The sequence below is a fragment of the Triturus cristatus genome, chromosome 4_1 (genome assembly GCF_964204655.1).
Source record: "Triturus cristatus chromosome 4_1, aTriCri1.1, whole genome shotgun sequence".
NCBI classification, from domain to species: domain Eukaryota; kingdom Metazoa; phylum Chordata; class Amphibia; order Caudata; family Salamandridae; genus Triturus; species Triturus cristatus.
In genome coordinates this window covers 1,218,124,467-1,218,140,252 of record NC_140585.1, presented here as the reverse complement: position 1 = coordinate 1,218,140,252, position 15,786 = coordinate 1,218,124,467, and the positions used below count along the sequence as shown (strand labels likewise).

At 46.2% G+C, this 15,786-nt stretch overlaps 1 protein-coding gene across 6 annotated transcripts; it reads right to left on the bottom strand.

Moving 5' to 3' along the window:
* Positions 1–659: 659 nt before the first annotated feature.
* LOC146856435 (transcription factor Sp5-like) lies at positions 660–14,913 on the bottom strand. 6 transcript variants are annotated; one of them, XM_085654584.1, is made up of 2 exons: positions 14,731–14,913; positions 660–5,488 (listed from the first exon to the last, which is right to left on the bottom strand). In XM_085654584.1, exons 1-2 carry the CDS (start codon positions 14,782–14,784, stop codon positions 4,505–4,507), a joined length of 1,038 nt encoding a protein of 345 aa, XP_085510710.1. In that variant the 5' UTR covers positions 14,785–14,913; the 3' UTR covers positions 660–4,504. The 6 variants fall into 6 exon arrangements, with proteins under 6 accessions (XP_085510710.1, XP_085510714.1, XP_085510712.1 ...); XM_085654588.1 differs by having other exon boundaries at positions 660–5,483; positions 14,731–14,869; XM_085654586.1 differs by lacking the exon at positions 14,731–14,913 and adding an exon at positions 11,288–11,439.
* Between the last annotated feature and the right edge of the window lie 873 nt (positions 14,914–15,786).

The following is a 15,786-nucleotide window of genomic DNA, read 5'->3' as shown; positions in this document are numbered from 1 at the left end:
ATAAAGTATTGACATTTCAGTGCGTCATCCTGGTATTACCGACTTCGAGTCGGCCAATGTGTTTAGCGCCATTTATACCATGGACTTTCCTGCACTATCGCGTTACACAAGGCAAGAGCTGGAGACCTAAGCAGTGCCAAAGGTGCTGCAAGAGGATAGGGAAAGGTTATCGGTGTGGAACTCCTACCCCCGAATTGCAATAAATACCTCTTCTTTAAAAATAAAGTTATGTTTGCTGTAAAGTTTGAAATAATCAGTTTTGAAGCTATACAAAAAAGACAAGATCCCAAGCAGCCCTTTTTCCTGCAGTCTTAGCCTCCTTATATATATATATATATATATATATATATATATATATATATATATATATCAGCCATGATGCTGAACAAGGAACTTTTATTTTGGCCGTCACTCATGATATACAAAGGAGAAATATGGCTGGATGATACAGTTGGCACAGCCCCAGTTATTTTCTTGGAACATTGACCCATATAGCAGGACTTGTTCCCCAGAAACCAAATGTTTTCTGTTTCAAGCCTCTAAATTCCAGTACATTCTCACATGGTGTAGTCTTCAGGTACATTTGTTAAAGGAAAACGGCAGTCATATTTCTCCGATTACATTCCAGTCACAATAATAGTCCCACTTCATTATATAGATCGATTTCAACTCATAGATTTATGAGATTTTTTTTTTATTGTTTATGGTCAAGCACGGTTGGATTTCCCCCCGCCGAAAACTCGATTTTCACTTTAAATATTACAGAACAAAAGCAGGTGCATTAAACACTGTGCAAAGTCAGAGTCAAGAAAAAAACAAATCAAATTCTTCAACAATTGTTTTTTTTATAAAAAAACAACAACCATTAAATCAAATTTAAATACGTGACATGGTTTCATCACATAAAAACAGGAAAGATGCAGTTCAATCTGAAAGCGGTGGAGTGTTTAAATAGGGAAAGATGGCCACCCAAAACAGTGATCAATTAAAGTGAATTGTGGTCACTGGATTGACCAAGAATGAGGCGCGTGCGAAATCAGGGAGCTGGGATTCCGAGATGTGACGCCCTCCCAGTGAGAGAGAACGTGCACCATGGTGTGAAATTCACACCAGATAAGTGGGACTCTGCTCCAAGGCATGAGGCTTGCACCCTTGGAGAGAGATCTACAGCCAGTGAATGAGACTGGTCTGGGAAGCACGAGTTCGCTAGGGAATGAGTGAGACAATGCTCTCATGTGTGACGCTAGTGCCCGGGTCAGCGAGTTTCTGCCTCAAGTTGTGAAACTGATGCAGAGTGAGCGAGAACAAGTTACGATAATGTGTTGCAAGGTGTGAGGATGTCTCCCAATGAGTGAAAATATACCTAAAGCGGAGGGGTTTCAAACCAATGACCTAAAATTTTCTCAAGGGTACGAGAAGCACATAGAATGAGAAAGGTGCGAGCCTCGCAGCTCAAGTGGGCTAATCAACCTTGTACTGTTGAGCCAAGATCTTCAAACGTAGCCATTATATGTGCATTTAAATGCTAAGCAGTCACCGATTCACATTACTCAATTTCCAACAAAAGCAATGCAATTGACTCAAAGCACCCCCTTTCTTTGCTAAACTTGCGTGAGGATCATCTGTGAAGGTACATGGTTAAGTGGGTTTTAGAGGATGGGGCGAGTATATTCGTTTTAGTTAGACTTGTGGAGGAGCCACTCTGTTTACCCATCTCGAGGGGGTGTGGTGCTGAGGAGAGGGATGGATAACTGCTTTGGTTAATTTATTTTTGGTGTAGAATGAGGCTAGTGATTTGCTTTGCTTTAGGAAGTTCAGATGGGTGCTTCCATCCATTCCAAACAGATGTGGTCATGGGCTGTATGTCTTCGTCCAGTGCATCAGCTTTATAGGATGGCAGAGTTAGGTGAGTCATTTCATGACCTTGGAGTCTGAGGGGACTGCTGTGAGGGCGAGCTAGGCATTTGCATCCCTTCTAAGGAGGTGTAAGGGTGAAATGTGTGATTCTGCAAGTGATGTAAGGTGAGGGTGAGTCATTACTTAGTTTTAAGAAGAGTGGAGGGTGAGGTGTGATTTTATCCATTGTGAATTAACCCGAGCGTGAGAAGTGCCTGAGATTTGAGCATATTGGGGACAATTCATTCATTTTAAGATTTGAGTTGTAGGCGTCTTATTTTATTGATTATAACAAAACATAAGGGTGAGGTTAGGGATGGTATTCATAACAGGGGATGTGATGAGTGCCTCTCTCTGATTGAAGGAGACTTAATAATGAGGCATGATGCATTTCAAGAGATTGGTGCGCAAGGGGAGCGATTTCACCACAATGGATTTCTTAAAAAAGCAGTCTGATGATCCATTGTAGAAGATTTGTGCTGCTTCTGGGCGATTTCATGTGTCATGTAAATATGAAGAACGGGCTCGGTTTCTTCACCCAGTACACAGCGACTTGAAAGTATTGAGGGGTAGGATTTTGTCACGCTTGCGCAGATTTAATGGACATGTTGGTATGGGAAATTCCAACCATTTTAGGAAAGCTAAAGAGGTTGTGCAAGTGACTTGGCAAATTTAAGGTAAATCTGGGCTATTGGAGTAGGACTATATCTAGGTTATGGAGTTTTAGGAGAAGGATGGATTACTTCTATTCCATAATGTGGGGTAAATGTAACTGCTAAGAGGGTACTTTACAATCGGATGCAGGTTTGTTTTTTAGCAATTGGTCTTTTAAGCAAAGGGTACAAAACTCACACTTTAATCTCCATGTACTTTTGTACAGATGTTTCCCACTTTTTATCATTTTTTGGCATTGTGTGAACATTTTCGCCATCTGAGGGATCTATAAAGAAGGGGACGATTTTTCTCCCAGATCTTCACCAAACTCTCCTCCAGTTCTCCCAAGAGAAACTTTCGAGCTCGTACTTTGCCCCTAAACAAAGATTAACTTGCCTGTTTGGTTATCTCACATAAAAAAGCTTCTCAAAATCAATATACATACATGTGTACCTAGTCTTGCCCCTTCAAATCAGCTTGAATTCTCAGAAAACATTGATAGGTCTCAATCCATAAAAGCCTGCTCCAGTGCTTCTATAATGAACCAAGAGCCTGGTCTTATAACCGTTTCTTAAAAAAAGGCAATGCAAATATTCTTCCTCAATGCTAAACAAGCTGGAAGAAGAGAGGCACTGTTATTTTAACAGTGGCGGCGCCCTTCCTTTATTCTGGTACAGTTGTGTTAAAGGCTGACCATATTTAATTTGTCTACCCCTGTAAAAATCACTGCATTTGTGTTGTCAGGAGACTTATATAGAATCTAACATTTAGTATGTTATCAGAATGCCACGTAAGGTGCACTGTCACTTCTACATCTGCCGTTTGGGATACCCATGTCGAGTGGATTAGCATTTGATCACCTGGAGCAATCAATGGCAATCACGCAAATGGGCACCCCTCCGAATTTCTAAAAGCAGATTCTCGAGAACTATGATGGAAGCAGGAACTTTTACACAACGCTCAGCATGTGCAAGTTCACTTATTTTTCTCCTTGTGCCCATTATTTAAATCAAAACACTGGTTCACCTCCACGGAGGGTTGGTGTTCTGTATCCCACTGATTCACCAACACTTTCACCAGATAATGAGATGTTGGTTAGGCTCAGGGGTAGGTGCTCTGCACGAGCAGATTCCACTCCCTCGCCTTTGGAACTCAATGCCTGGACCCATCATGCTTTGCAGTGCTACTCTAAGCACCCAGTGACTAGGGCCTGGAATCAGAGTATGTGTCTACCCGAGTTTCCGCCTCTGCCCAGTGTACTGTGGGGCAGGCAGGCCTACAGCAAGCTCCCAGGGAGCAATACCAGAACAAATTGGAAAGGTAATTTGAGGTCAGGGAGTTGTTAAGTCTGTCTCAAACCATCCTTTTATAAAGAAACATAAAATATAACCAAAACAGTTACCGTAAAAATATATACTGGAAAAGATCGTTCACCTTACAGCCTAACCTCAAATGTCATTTTAATAAGGGGCTGCAACTGGACCACCTATTCGGCCAGTATTTGCAGCCAATGAAATCCCAAATTTGAATTGACCCCAGGTGCAGATCGGTGGGGGGGGGGGGGGGGGAAACTCTTTAGCAGCAGTGAACATTTTTACCATAAACTAACATTTCCTAGTAGTAAGTTGTCAGACGTCTGGGAAGCCTAGCTACTGCTGCAACATAAATAATAAACAGAACATAAAATTGGCTGTGGACGAGGAAACGAAAGTCAAGTGTGTTAACGTAGGAGTCTTCCATGATTTTTATAAATAGATATCTATGTTCATCACTTGTGAATAGTCCAAGCCACAATGGCTGCCAGAGGTATGTCCCTCCATCACGTTGGCACATGAGGCATGTCCCTCCATCATTTTATGGCTTCCAGTGCACCTTCGATTGGTCCTCTCCAGAATGCTCACCAAAACTGTCATGACTTCTTTTGAGCCACCAGAAGGCCACCTCCCACCCCAAGTCATTCCTTCTTAATGTTCTCTGGGCTGATGCCAAACAAACCCTTGGGCTTCTTGGTCTGGTGGGTTTTTATGTGCTTGGACAAGTGGTCGCTGCGCATGAACCGCTTGCCACACTCCTGGCACCCAAAACGCTTCTCACCTGTGTGAGTCCGCAAATGACGCTGGAGCTCGTCTGAGCGGGTGAAGGTCTTGCCGCAGAAGATCCAGTTGCAGACGAAGGGACGCTCGCCAACGTGCCACCGCAGGTGGGCCTTCAGGTGCGATGTCTTGCCGTAGACCTTGCTGCAGCCTGGCATGTGGCAAACATGGAGCTTCTTCTTGCCAGGCTCTTCAATGCCAGTTGAAGTCTGGCAATTGGGGCACTTGCACCTCCGACATCGCCGGGCTGCACTTAATAGGTTCTTAGAGGAGTTCTGCAGCAGGGCTGTGATTTGGGGTTGTGGTCCCAGGACCAAGGGTCTTCCCAAGTGGAAAGAGTGGAGATTGTTAGAATTGGTCTGCTGCAGGTTCCACCAGTGGGAGTCCTCCATGTGCCCAGCAGTGAAGTGCCGCTGTGTAAGGCCTGCTGAACTCTGCATGAAGGTGGAGTAGTCTTGTAGCGTACCAGGGGCCTCCTGGAGATGGTAAGAGGCCCCAGCTTGGACTTGGGAGGCCAGAACTTTCACTGGAGATAGTTCAAAGGAGTAGGCTGCAGGATCAGCTGGCGGTGTCAATGGTAGGTCATGAGGGCCCACCTGCTGAATGTACCCACCAGAGTACTGGGCCTTTGGCGCCCCAAATGCTACAGCATGGGCACTCATGCTTCCCTGGCCCTCATTGCTCCAGAACTGGAACATCCCAGCTGTGGTCCCAGTGTTCTCATAGGTGATGGACGCGTACTCAGCCATGGAGGGGGCAGCAGGTCGAACTTGTCCGCAGGTCGCAGCTAGGAACGCAATAGAGGGTTGAAGCACACCTTCCGGAGAGCAGTTAGGGGTTCTGTCCTGGTGCAAAGAAACAGAAAAAAAACGTGAGTTCAAGTAATTTTGCATGTTCTACTGTCTTTATAATTTTGGCTTAAGAAGTGATTGGTAGTCAGAATGCAACAGCTAGGCTGATCCTCAAAATCCCAAAGAGAGAGCACATATCTCAGCATCTGAGATCACTTCATTGGCTCTCAATTGAGAAAAGATGCATTTTCAAGTCTCTTTCCTACTGCCACAAAGCTGTGCACATGGAGAAGCATGCTGAGCTTTACAACTCGGCTCTCTTTCAAAGATGAACCCCAATCAGAGCACTACGCTTCACCTCTGCTTTGCTAGTTAAAGTGCCTAAACTCAGAAAAGCCAGGATAGGAGGTACAGCGCTCACAGTGGTGACACCAAAAGCAAGGAATGCTCAGCCCATCTCACTCAGAGCAGAAAGCCGCCAGATGCCTTCTAGAAAAGCTCTCAAAATGTTTTTACTTGAACCATTCAGGCTCAGATTTATTCAATATCAGTATAAGTGCCAGGAAACCTTTGGTTTTTTGGCCACTTACTAAAACCTAAAAACGTAAACCTAAAACCTAGACAGCTTCAATTGCCCAGAACTCTTAAACAGCTGATAACTAGAAACAATACTTCTGACTTAACCTCCACAACTTAATATTTTTCTCAAGGTGAGGCTTCCACAGTTGGGCACGTTACTCAAACTAGTGGTTTATATAGTGGTTTTTCAACAACAATGTGTGTGGTGGTTACACCCCCAAAGCTCGGTTCTATGCCAGAATAGTTCACCCAGTCCAGGTGTTCTTCTCTGTGGTTTTTTATTTGTAGTCCTGTTCATCTGACTTTTAATTGAGGGTTATTTGTACCAGAATCCAGAGGAAAAAGTAGACTGGTTACTTTCAGAGAATTGGAAACCCAGGAGCTATCCTGTTCTCCCTAGGCACCACAAGACGTTACTGTATCTCTGTATTACCTCGCCACACCTCTTGGAGCTTTAAGGGAGCCAGACTCCAGTCATGGAGGTTCAAACACATTTGCTTCCATAAAGCTGTACTGGTGCTACATGTTGTATATTATGCTGCTACCTAGTGACTGTATTTAGAAAGCTTCTAGTTGTCCTAGACTTCAAAACTACTGTTACATGCAAGTGGGTTGTTTCTCAAACTGAGGGCTTAATTTACAAAGCTATTTGCCCATGTACACCCACCCTATGCAAAGAACAGTATTTCCATTAGCAAGATAATCACTATCTTGATGCAACTCCAATTGCTCCCCTTGCCGGCCGCACCATCTTTAAAGGCAGCTGCATCATTTACAAAGCCATCTCGACCAGCACCACTGTTTATCTTGCAGACAAGATCACCATCTATGGTGGTTCTCTGCACACCTACAGCCAGGACACCAGCAGTCAGAAGACTAAGCAGGGTAAGAAAGAAAGATACACAACAGCAGGCCTTTTCCACCTATGCAGCCAGGATCTGAAACAGCATCCCTGTATCCATCAGGACCACCCATCGATGCTCCTGTTTAGGAAAGAGTTGTAGACCTGCCTTTTTGAAGAACACTACACCATAATGCATTAACCAACCACAACCCACCATCATCTCCTATTACTTGTTGACTTTATGCTCATCTTTGACCCGGTCCAATGTTACTCCGCCTTTTGGCTAGGTTTGCACCCTAGAAATACAAACACATACATAAACACATTTCTGATTCACAAAATCAGAATGCCGAGTTTTGCTTTTGTGAATGGATTTACCCACTTGTAAAATACTACTAGTATGGAGTAATTTCAAGGGTGAGTAAATCAGTGTATGGATACCTTCAAAAAGTGGTGAACACCCAGCCCATTTGCAAGTGGAGTGCCGCCCTGAAAACAATCGGATTCATCTCTGACAACTCCGAGAGTATATCACCTTAAATTATAGGGACCCAGACATCCAAATTTGGTTTTGGTGCCAGCCAAGGGATTCCCAGCGAGGAAATTATTTTCCCCTTGGAGGAAGAAAAAACTATTAACCATTGCAAATATGTTACATTTATAACTGTACTAGTGTTGGCTTCCTCTTTCCGTTTGGATAAATGCCTCCACATTGGATGACTCCTGAATACCTGCAACGGTTATAGGTCTTCCAAGAAAGTTGGGAATATGGTTGTAGGAGTAACCCTACCTCCATGAGTAGCCCTACCTTTCCCCTTAGCACCTTGTGATTATGTCTAAAGAAATATAACAGGAAGTAATTACATAGTTGATACCCTGAGCCTTGCTTGGTCACAGCATTGAGGACCGCAGTTTAAATACTCCCCGATCCTTCATTAAATCCAAAAGTTTTGAGGAGCAGAATAAAGTCCTGAAGGGTCTGGAGCTCGCTGCATCCATTACGGAAACAGTTGTTCTAAAATTAGGTGTATTATTTAAACATGCAGATAGCAAACCTATTCATAAGTAACAAGAAATGACATTGACCAGTCAGATCGGATGGACTCGATCCATGTATTCCAGATGGTACAAGGCACATTTACGTAAAAGAAATCTAGAAGGAAATCTGTTAGAAGGTCTGTGAGTTATCCTGAAAATTGGATAGGAATCCAGCCTATCCAAACCAGGTCCATGTCAGACTTTCACTATATCCCCATAAAATAAATTCACCAATCCTCCAAATATTTACGTCCATGTCATTTCAGACAGGAAGGACAGGAGTGTCAGGTAACTTTTTTAAGGTATAAATAACGAGTCCCTCCTTCTCAGCTTCCAATAAGCGTTTACTAACCTTACAATTACATAACCCTGACTTTTTCTCAAAAGCGTTAACAACTTTGAAAATAAACTAGTGCATTCGAGAAATAGTACTTAAAACCCCCTTTATCCATTTTGTTAAAGTTGAGCCGGTGTGTCTTTTATTCTCAGCCAATAATAAAGCCAATAATATTCCGTGTGGATTTTTCAGCAACTCTCCAGTTGGAAAGAGAAATAACAGATTTTAAAAATCTGCAACTTTAAAATGTCCCTGCATTTCCAAAGTAGTTAATTATTCGGTCCTAATGGACAAAGTTTTGTGCGTTTTTTGCAAACTCGCCGTGTTTATACTGTGTAATCTTTACTTTATATTACTTCCACTTGTTATTATGTCTATTGCATGTTTGCCCCCAAAAGTTTTTTTTAAAAAAATTGCAGGCTGTTAACGACACAACTAATGTATGGCTTTACTAATGTCTGTCTTCAGGGACTGCGGCGTCCAGAATGCAACTGGCTGCTAAAAATTGCATCTCTCATTGAATGTTGTGGTAATCTTTGCCTTAGCTTTCTCCGAGGAGGTACAGTGGGCCCCAGAATTTAGTAAATGTTCGTCCAGCCATCTCTGGACTTAACTAGACTTAGGTACACGAAATTTCCACATGTCTTTGCGAAATATTCATGGACCTCCGACATTAACCCCCTCTCACACACACACACACACACCCACCCACCACCACCCCACCCGCACACAATGAAAGGTCCATAGAATACACTAATTTATTAAACTTTACAAAGAGGAGCAGATGCACTCACCATATCACAGTGTAACCCGGACCACAAACCCTGCATCTCCTGGAAACGTACTCCCGTGTTCCCAGTCATGTCCAGAATTGACATAAGACACTTTCAATTCAACCCGTTATACGTAGTTCTTAGGATCTCGAATAAAGGTGTGCCGCCAAAGGTTGCCTTGGTGAACGCGTGTCCAGGTGTGCTGCCGATAAACACAATCCGCCATATCCCGGAGTCTGGGATTGGGCCAATCACGGACCCCACATTTCCCCGTGTTCCCCCTTTCCCCAAAAAGGAAAGAAAATAGGGGTCACCCACGCTGCAGTCCCTACTGTGCGAGCCGTCCTGGCTGGGACCAGAGCTCCTCACCTGCTCCTTGTTCCAGGGAGGAGGGGGCTGGTCTGGCAGGAAGCCGAGGGATTAACCACTGATTGAAGGCAAGGAGGGGGGGAACCAATGAATATTTTCACACCAAACAAATTCCGCGCTCCATGTGTGTCCCCTCCCGACCTCCGAGGATGTCAGGTGACAGCAAACTGTGAAACGAAAGTAACGCCCCTCCCCAGATGCCTGTTGTGCCTAGAAACTGTTTGATGAGACACTGGCACTTTTATTTGTAAAAGAGATGCGCTCCGGCTGCTTGAAAGGGGAGGCGTGTGTGCTCAACATCTAGCACCGAGAGGAGCCGATGAGTGGCGGGCAGCCCAGAACTAGAGTAAACCTGACCTGGAGCGCGCGGGGTGGCCTGGGCTTCCTGGGTGGATTTGGGGTGGACACAGAGCAGCAACAGTTCGGAGAACAGGGTTCGTGCTGAACGCTAGTTTGTAGGATGGAGGAAAAGGTAAGAAGAAAATGTACAGCGACCGTGAGTCCACACGGTACGACGTTAAACGCAAAACTTCAAGTACCAACATTCAACATGCCGAGCGACAAACCCAAGACTGCTTTACGACATCACACTTGAGGCGGGGTCTTTTGGCATCTAAGCTCACGTTGATCCAGGTGGGAACTCGTTTTACATTGCAGGTCCCTAATTTTCAAGACCGCGCCAAGGAGCATCTTTGTGTGGCCAAGATTTGATCATGTAAACAGGTGTGCGCCTAACAGGCATGACTTCCGGGTGTGAAATCCGCACCTGCGGCACTCCTCGGCCTCATTCTTCTTAAAACTTGACATGATTCCCAAAAGGCCTCGGGTCCGTCCTAGTTTTTTTCCAGTCGATAGCGCTCTGGATTCTGGGACTTGTATGCTCGTTTCTCCGAAATGGGGGCCTCTATGTTCCCGCGTGTGGGCTGCTGTTTGCTGAAAGAAACTAAGCAGAACTGTCTGCAAAAACAGTACTGGATCGAGTGGCCGCACATTCTATTCTGCTGGTGCGTGAGGGCTCAGTGAAAGCTTCTTAAACACAATGTCAAGGTTCATCCTTTTGGGTGTGAGTAAAAGTGCACACCTTTTATTCTGGACATGACCTAGCTTTTAAAAAGGCGTCAATACACGTATTGTTTCCCTCTTTGAGAGGCCACAATTTGAGCGCCACCCCAATCGATCAATTGCGTTTGTAATCATTAATAAGCTAAACTAAAGAAAATACTTTTGGAAAGCTAAATATAAATTCCACTTAATTACACTACCAGCTAGCTAAAAAGGGAGTAAAGAAATTAACTCTTGAAAGAAGTGATATTTTGATGAGGCTGAAGAGAATCGCCTGGGAAACATTTTCCACGGAACCCTCTTGTATCCTCAGAGTGGCGCGCCGCGTCGCTGTTCAGAGTGCAGCGCTAACACCACTGGGAAGGTTTCAGGGACAGGGCGGTGAATGCAGGGACCTCCATTCGAGCTGGACCAGTGGCAGAGTCCATGAGGCCTGAGGCAGGGCAATCATCACAGAGTGTGGGAGACAGGCAAGGCTGGAGGGTGAGCGTGCGAGGCGGCAATAGATAATAATGTGGGAAGACTCATATGCAGTCATATACGCATGTAATGCAGTAACATTCTTGAGCAAAGTCAACCGCTGGAGGCTCAAGGCATCCTGTAACTGTGGCATAGGAGCAGACAAGGAAGTAGACGACGCACGCCCTTAGTCCAATAACTGCAATGAAGTAGCAGTCCCACTGAATAAATACAGCCCACCACCAAAGCACTGAGGAACAAGTAATGCCTAAAAGCACCAAGTAAAATGAAATACGTAAACTAGCCCGAGTCTAAGTGAATATGCAATGAACCACATTCCAAGTGAAAGGAACACAATTGACCCATATTTCTCTGAAATGTTCCCAACATACCAGTAAACGGAGTGAAACTGAAACAGTGTGACCCAGCTCCAGTGACGGAAGGAAAGAGAGAAAACAAGTTGCATCCGTCTGACGAGCCACTGTCCGGAGGGTGGCAAGTGCGCCGAGTCCCTCTGCCTCCGTCTTCGGTTGGCCCTATTCTGACTGGAACCTGTTGCCTATATCAATACATTTACAACGTGTCCCAGTCTGCGTCAGCAAATACAATGCACCCCAACCGAGAATGAAATGCATACAATGCGCCACCAATTACAGCGCAATACATACAATACCCACCAATCTCCATGGAGACCGTGCAAAAGATAAGGAAAAACGAAAACTATTGATAACTGGATTACCACACATTTGTCATTAACTTAGACCACATAATCAGATCTTACGGCGTTCTCTCATTGGCCAGGAGCGGACTGTGTTGCATTGGAAGAGTAACACTTGGAAGACTTTGTAAAGAACACATTTGAAGAACCTCTGACGTCAGTAACCCGGTCATTGAAACATGCAAACAAGTGCACCGGGAGCCGGCGAGGCATTGTTTCCAAATGAGCGAGTACAGCTTGAATGAAGGTGCCCAAACTATCTGCCATGATTGCGAATAGGAGCAGAGATGTAGCACAGGACATATATTTAGGCTAACACATGCATACAACTGGAATCCGGAGTAGGGCCAAACTATGCATTGCCTTTCACATATGAAGTGTGGGTTTCTGTAACCCGGGGTTTTGTTGCTTTCCCACCAGGCGGTGGGAGGCGCTGCCGGTGCGGTCCTTTCGCGGTGAAGCCGTCCTCCTGACAGGGGAGGGGCAGCCCGACTGAACGCACCGGGCTACTGCGTGGCTCCTGTGCCTTTACAGAGCACACCAACGGTGCGTCGCCGCTGTAAATGTACACAATGTGTTCATCACCACGGCTGTTGCACCTTGAGTGCTGCACCGTCCACACTTCTCACGTCGCCCTTGTGCTCAAGTAGTAGTGACTGGTAAAGCCATCATTGAGACATACTGCACTGAAATGTTGAAACGCGGAGTCATTTGTAATTGAGAGAATGACAGTTCTGCAGAACAGTATACTACCAACCCAATAAACATATATTAGCCCTGCTCAGGAATACTCCTGCTGCCCCCTTTGCACGCGTAGCACCATTTATGAGAAATGTCGGCACGAACAAATGATAAAGACAACCAGCACAGCAGAAAATTGCTGCTTCTGTCTAATGTAAGTGTCCCAGACTGCTTCAGAAGGGCTGGCATGTAGCGTCAATGAAAAGTACACCAGCCAAGAAAAAGTCTTCTTTCTCTGGCCTATTTCATTTAGAGCAGCCCTGCTGGTACATGCTGTGCTCTCCAGGAAGGCACAGAGCCATGCTGACGAGCGCTGCAGAGAGGTGATGGTACTGGACCATCAGGAATGTAGCTGCCGGCCAAGAGGTGCTTCTGCCCTGCCATAAACCAGGAGCCGGCGCCTGCTTCTATGCGCTTGAGGTGTCTAAAGATCGAACATACCTCTCTGGGTTTCTTCCGGGTAAGGCACGGACATAAGACAGAACAAGCCGGAAGCAGTGAGCAGAGATTCCCTCTCTGTTTCCGCCTTTTGTATCACATCCGTGCATTAACTAGCATAAATTCCGAGTTATATGTTTGAACTTCAGACACCTCAAACATAAAAAAAAAAGGTGTTCTGCTCTGCGCAGCGCCACCAGGATGCGCAGCTACCGAAGTGCCGTACTACCTATCCGAAGTGCAGCAGCCTGAGAAACCCTTCGGCCCAATAACTCCACAGCGCCCTGGCCCAGCCCAACAACTCCACGGCAACCCTTGCGCTGCCAAACCTCCACGGCACCCTGGCGCTGCCCAACTACTCCACAGCACCCTGGCGCTGCCCAACAACTCCGCGGCACCCTGGCGCTGCCCAACTACTCCGCAGCATCCTGGCGCTACCCAACTACTCCGCAGCACCCTGGCGCTGCCAAACCTCCACGGCACCCTGGCGCTGCCCAACTACTCCACGGCACCCTGGCACTGCCCAACAACTCCACGGCAACCTGGCGCTGCCCAACAACTCCACGGCACCCTTGCGCTGCCAAACCTCCACACAACTCCATGGCACCCTGGCGCTGCCCAACAACTCAACGGCACCCTGGCGCTGCACAACAACTCCGCGGCATCCTGGCGCTGCCCAACTACTCCGCAGCACCCTGGCGCTGCCCAACTACTCCGCAGCACCCTGGCGCTGCCCAACTACTCCACGGCACCCTGGCGCTGCCCAACAACTCCACGGCAACCTGGCGCTGCTCAACAACTTCACGGCACCCTGGCGCTGCCCAACAACTCAACGGCACCCTGGCGCTGGAAAGGCTGCATCCCGTTTAGGCAGCTGCTTCTGCGCCTCTAAGCGCTAAGGGTTACAATGCTAGAGAGGCACGTAGCAAGGGTCACATTGAAACATCAGAAACCCAAAACGTGGGATACTTAACATTCGATATAAGATCACATGCAGACTTCAATTCCACAGAATACAGGCAGGTGATTCGTGTTGAGAGGGAAATGAATAAAGATGCGCCCAGAAAATGAATGACTGCGGCCTGGCTCGTTACGGTCACATAACCATGGCCGGGCACCCAGTTCCGTGCGCTCGTCATGTATCCCCGTTGCACGAGAGAGTGCTTTCACACAGCACAAGAGCAAATCAAACAACAAAATCTGAAACACACAACAAAATACACGGCCCTGAAAAGGTACACTTCTTAAATTACAAAAACGTTGACACCTTTTATGTATGTTTTTTTGTGGGCTTGATGTAGAATAAACTGTAAGAGGGCGAGAAAATGAGGGGGGAATAGGGAATCCGTCAATTGTAAATGTTACTACCTACTTTAGAGGAACAGTATCGTTACAGAAGTGGACGCACAACCCCCCCCCCCCCCCAACAATTGTAGCAAAATGCGCGAGGATTCAGCTACACAAGGCTTCCAAGCACACCAACAGCCACTGTACCCTTCCCAGGAACGCAGCAGAGCTCGGATGGACACAGAGCCAAGTGCATAGGAAGCGCACCGCGCAGCCAATTAAGAAAAGTCCCCGCTTTGCTGAATATGGCCACCACCCAACGACCTTAGTCAAGAAACTGCGCGTCCCCGTTTGTGTATTTTAGTGTGTCTTCAAGCTGCTGACAGTGAATATGTACGATTGGTTCAGGCACGCACTAAATATGGGTAAACTGATTGCGCTGCATCTCGCTGCTCGTGAACATGTAAATATAAAACTAAAATGTATTAATAAGGAAAAACCTACTTGGTCAAGCCGACGCTATACAATTACACACCAGTCAGGTGGACAATGCAATGACATTCTATAGAAGAAAAGTATTTCCGGGACTGCATGTTGTGGATCACTTCCCGATCGCCCTTGGCGTTTAAATACTTTTGTGTGCACACTGACCTGTAAAAAGCTCTGCAGAACGTGATCCGCTCTCTGCTGGGCTATGGCCGCCATGAGTGTCCACACAACAATTAAGGCTTCATTTGCACAGACTCCTCTGCTGAAACTCTCTCGCTGCGATGAGTCCCAGCAGCGTGTCAGCAGCCGGCACCTGCGGGGCAGCGCCTCTCCTCTCTACCTCCAGCCAACACTGATCAAATGCACTCCCTGCCCAAGAACTTTTCCCCTTTTTTTCTCCCTTATTTGCACAATTTAAAGGGGGGTCCCGTCTCAGCCAATCAGGAGTGAGGACCGGGGCTCCCTTTGAAGTCAGAATGGCGCAACCAGTCATTAAAATAGATTGAATTATTTCAAAGAGGATCTGGCGTTTTTTTTTCTCTTTCTGGAGACGGTGCGACCCCCTGCCGGGGGTCTGCTTGATATGCGAAGGAGCTGGCTTGGGGGCTGCGAGATCGCGCGGCAGAGGGAGTCCTCTGCGCTCGCGCCACCCTGCAACTCTCTCCTTGAAAATAAACCCACAGATATATATGAGCGCCCACTTTTTAATTTAGTTGATGCCAACTCGGAAGCGTCTCATCTCACCGCTTTCCAATCTAAATAGTAAAAATCACACGTGCCAAAGATTTATTTGGGGTGGAGTGGGGCGCGCTTGGGCTCTTGACTTGTTATCAGTTGTCATTGCGATTATGTTTTTCCAGCGAGCGCCTCGACCACTGAAATATCACTTCTCTGTGCGCCCGGCGAGGGGGCGGGGGTGGGGTGGGCGGAATACAATGGAGAGATGGTGGTGATGAAAGGGTTATGATAAGTTATTTCAATATATGTGTAAAAAACATGCCGCCGTGTCTTTCCACCTGAAGGATGACGACCCAATTGATTACATGGATGCAGGATGATGGATGATTGAATTGATTCTTGCATGGATAGATACATTGCTGGGCAGAGATGAATGGATACATAAAAGCATGAATGGATGAATACATTAATGACTGAATTGGGAGAATGAATGATCAAAGGCATATATGAAGAAAGGTATACATTTAATAAAGAATTGAT

Excerpts from the sequence above, each read along its gene's own strand:
- LOC146856435 (XM_085654583.1), bottom strand. The coding sequence starts at position 9,110 with ATGTCAATTCTGGACATGACTGGGAACACGGGAGTACGTTTCCAGGAG. Across the intron at positions 5,489-9,026 it reads CCGGGTTACACTGTGATATG|GACAGAACCCCTAACTGCTC; the intron begins GTGAGTGCATCT and ends TCTTTGCACCAG.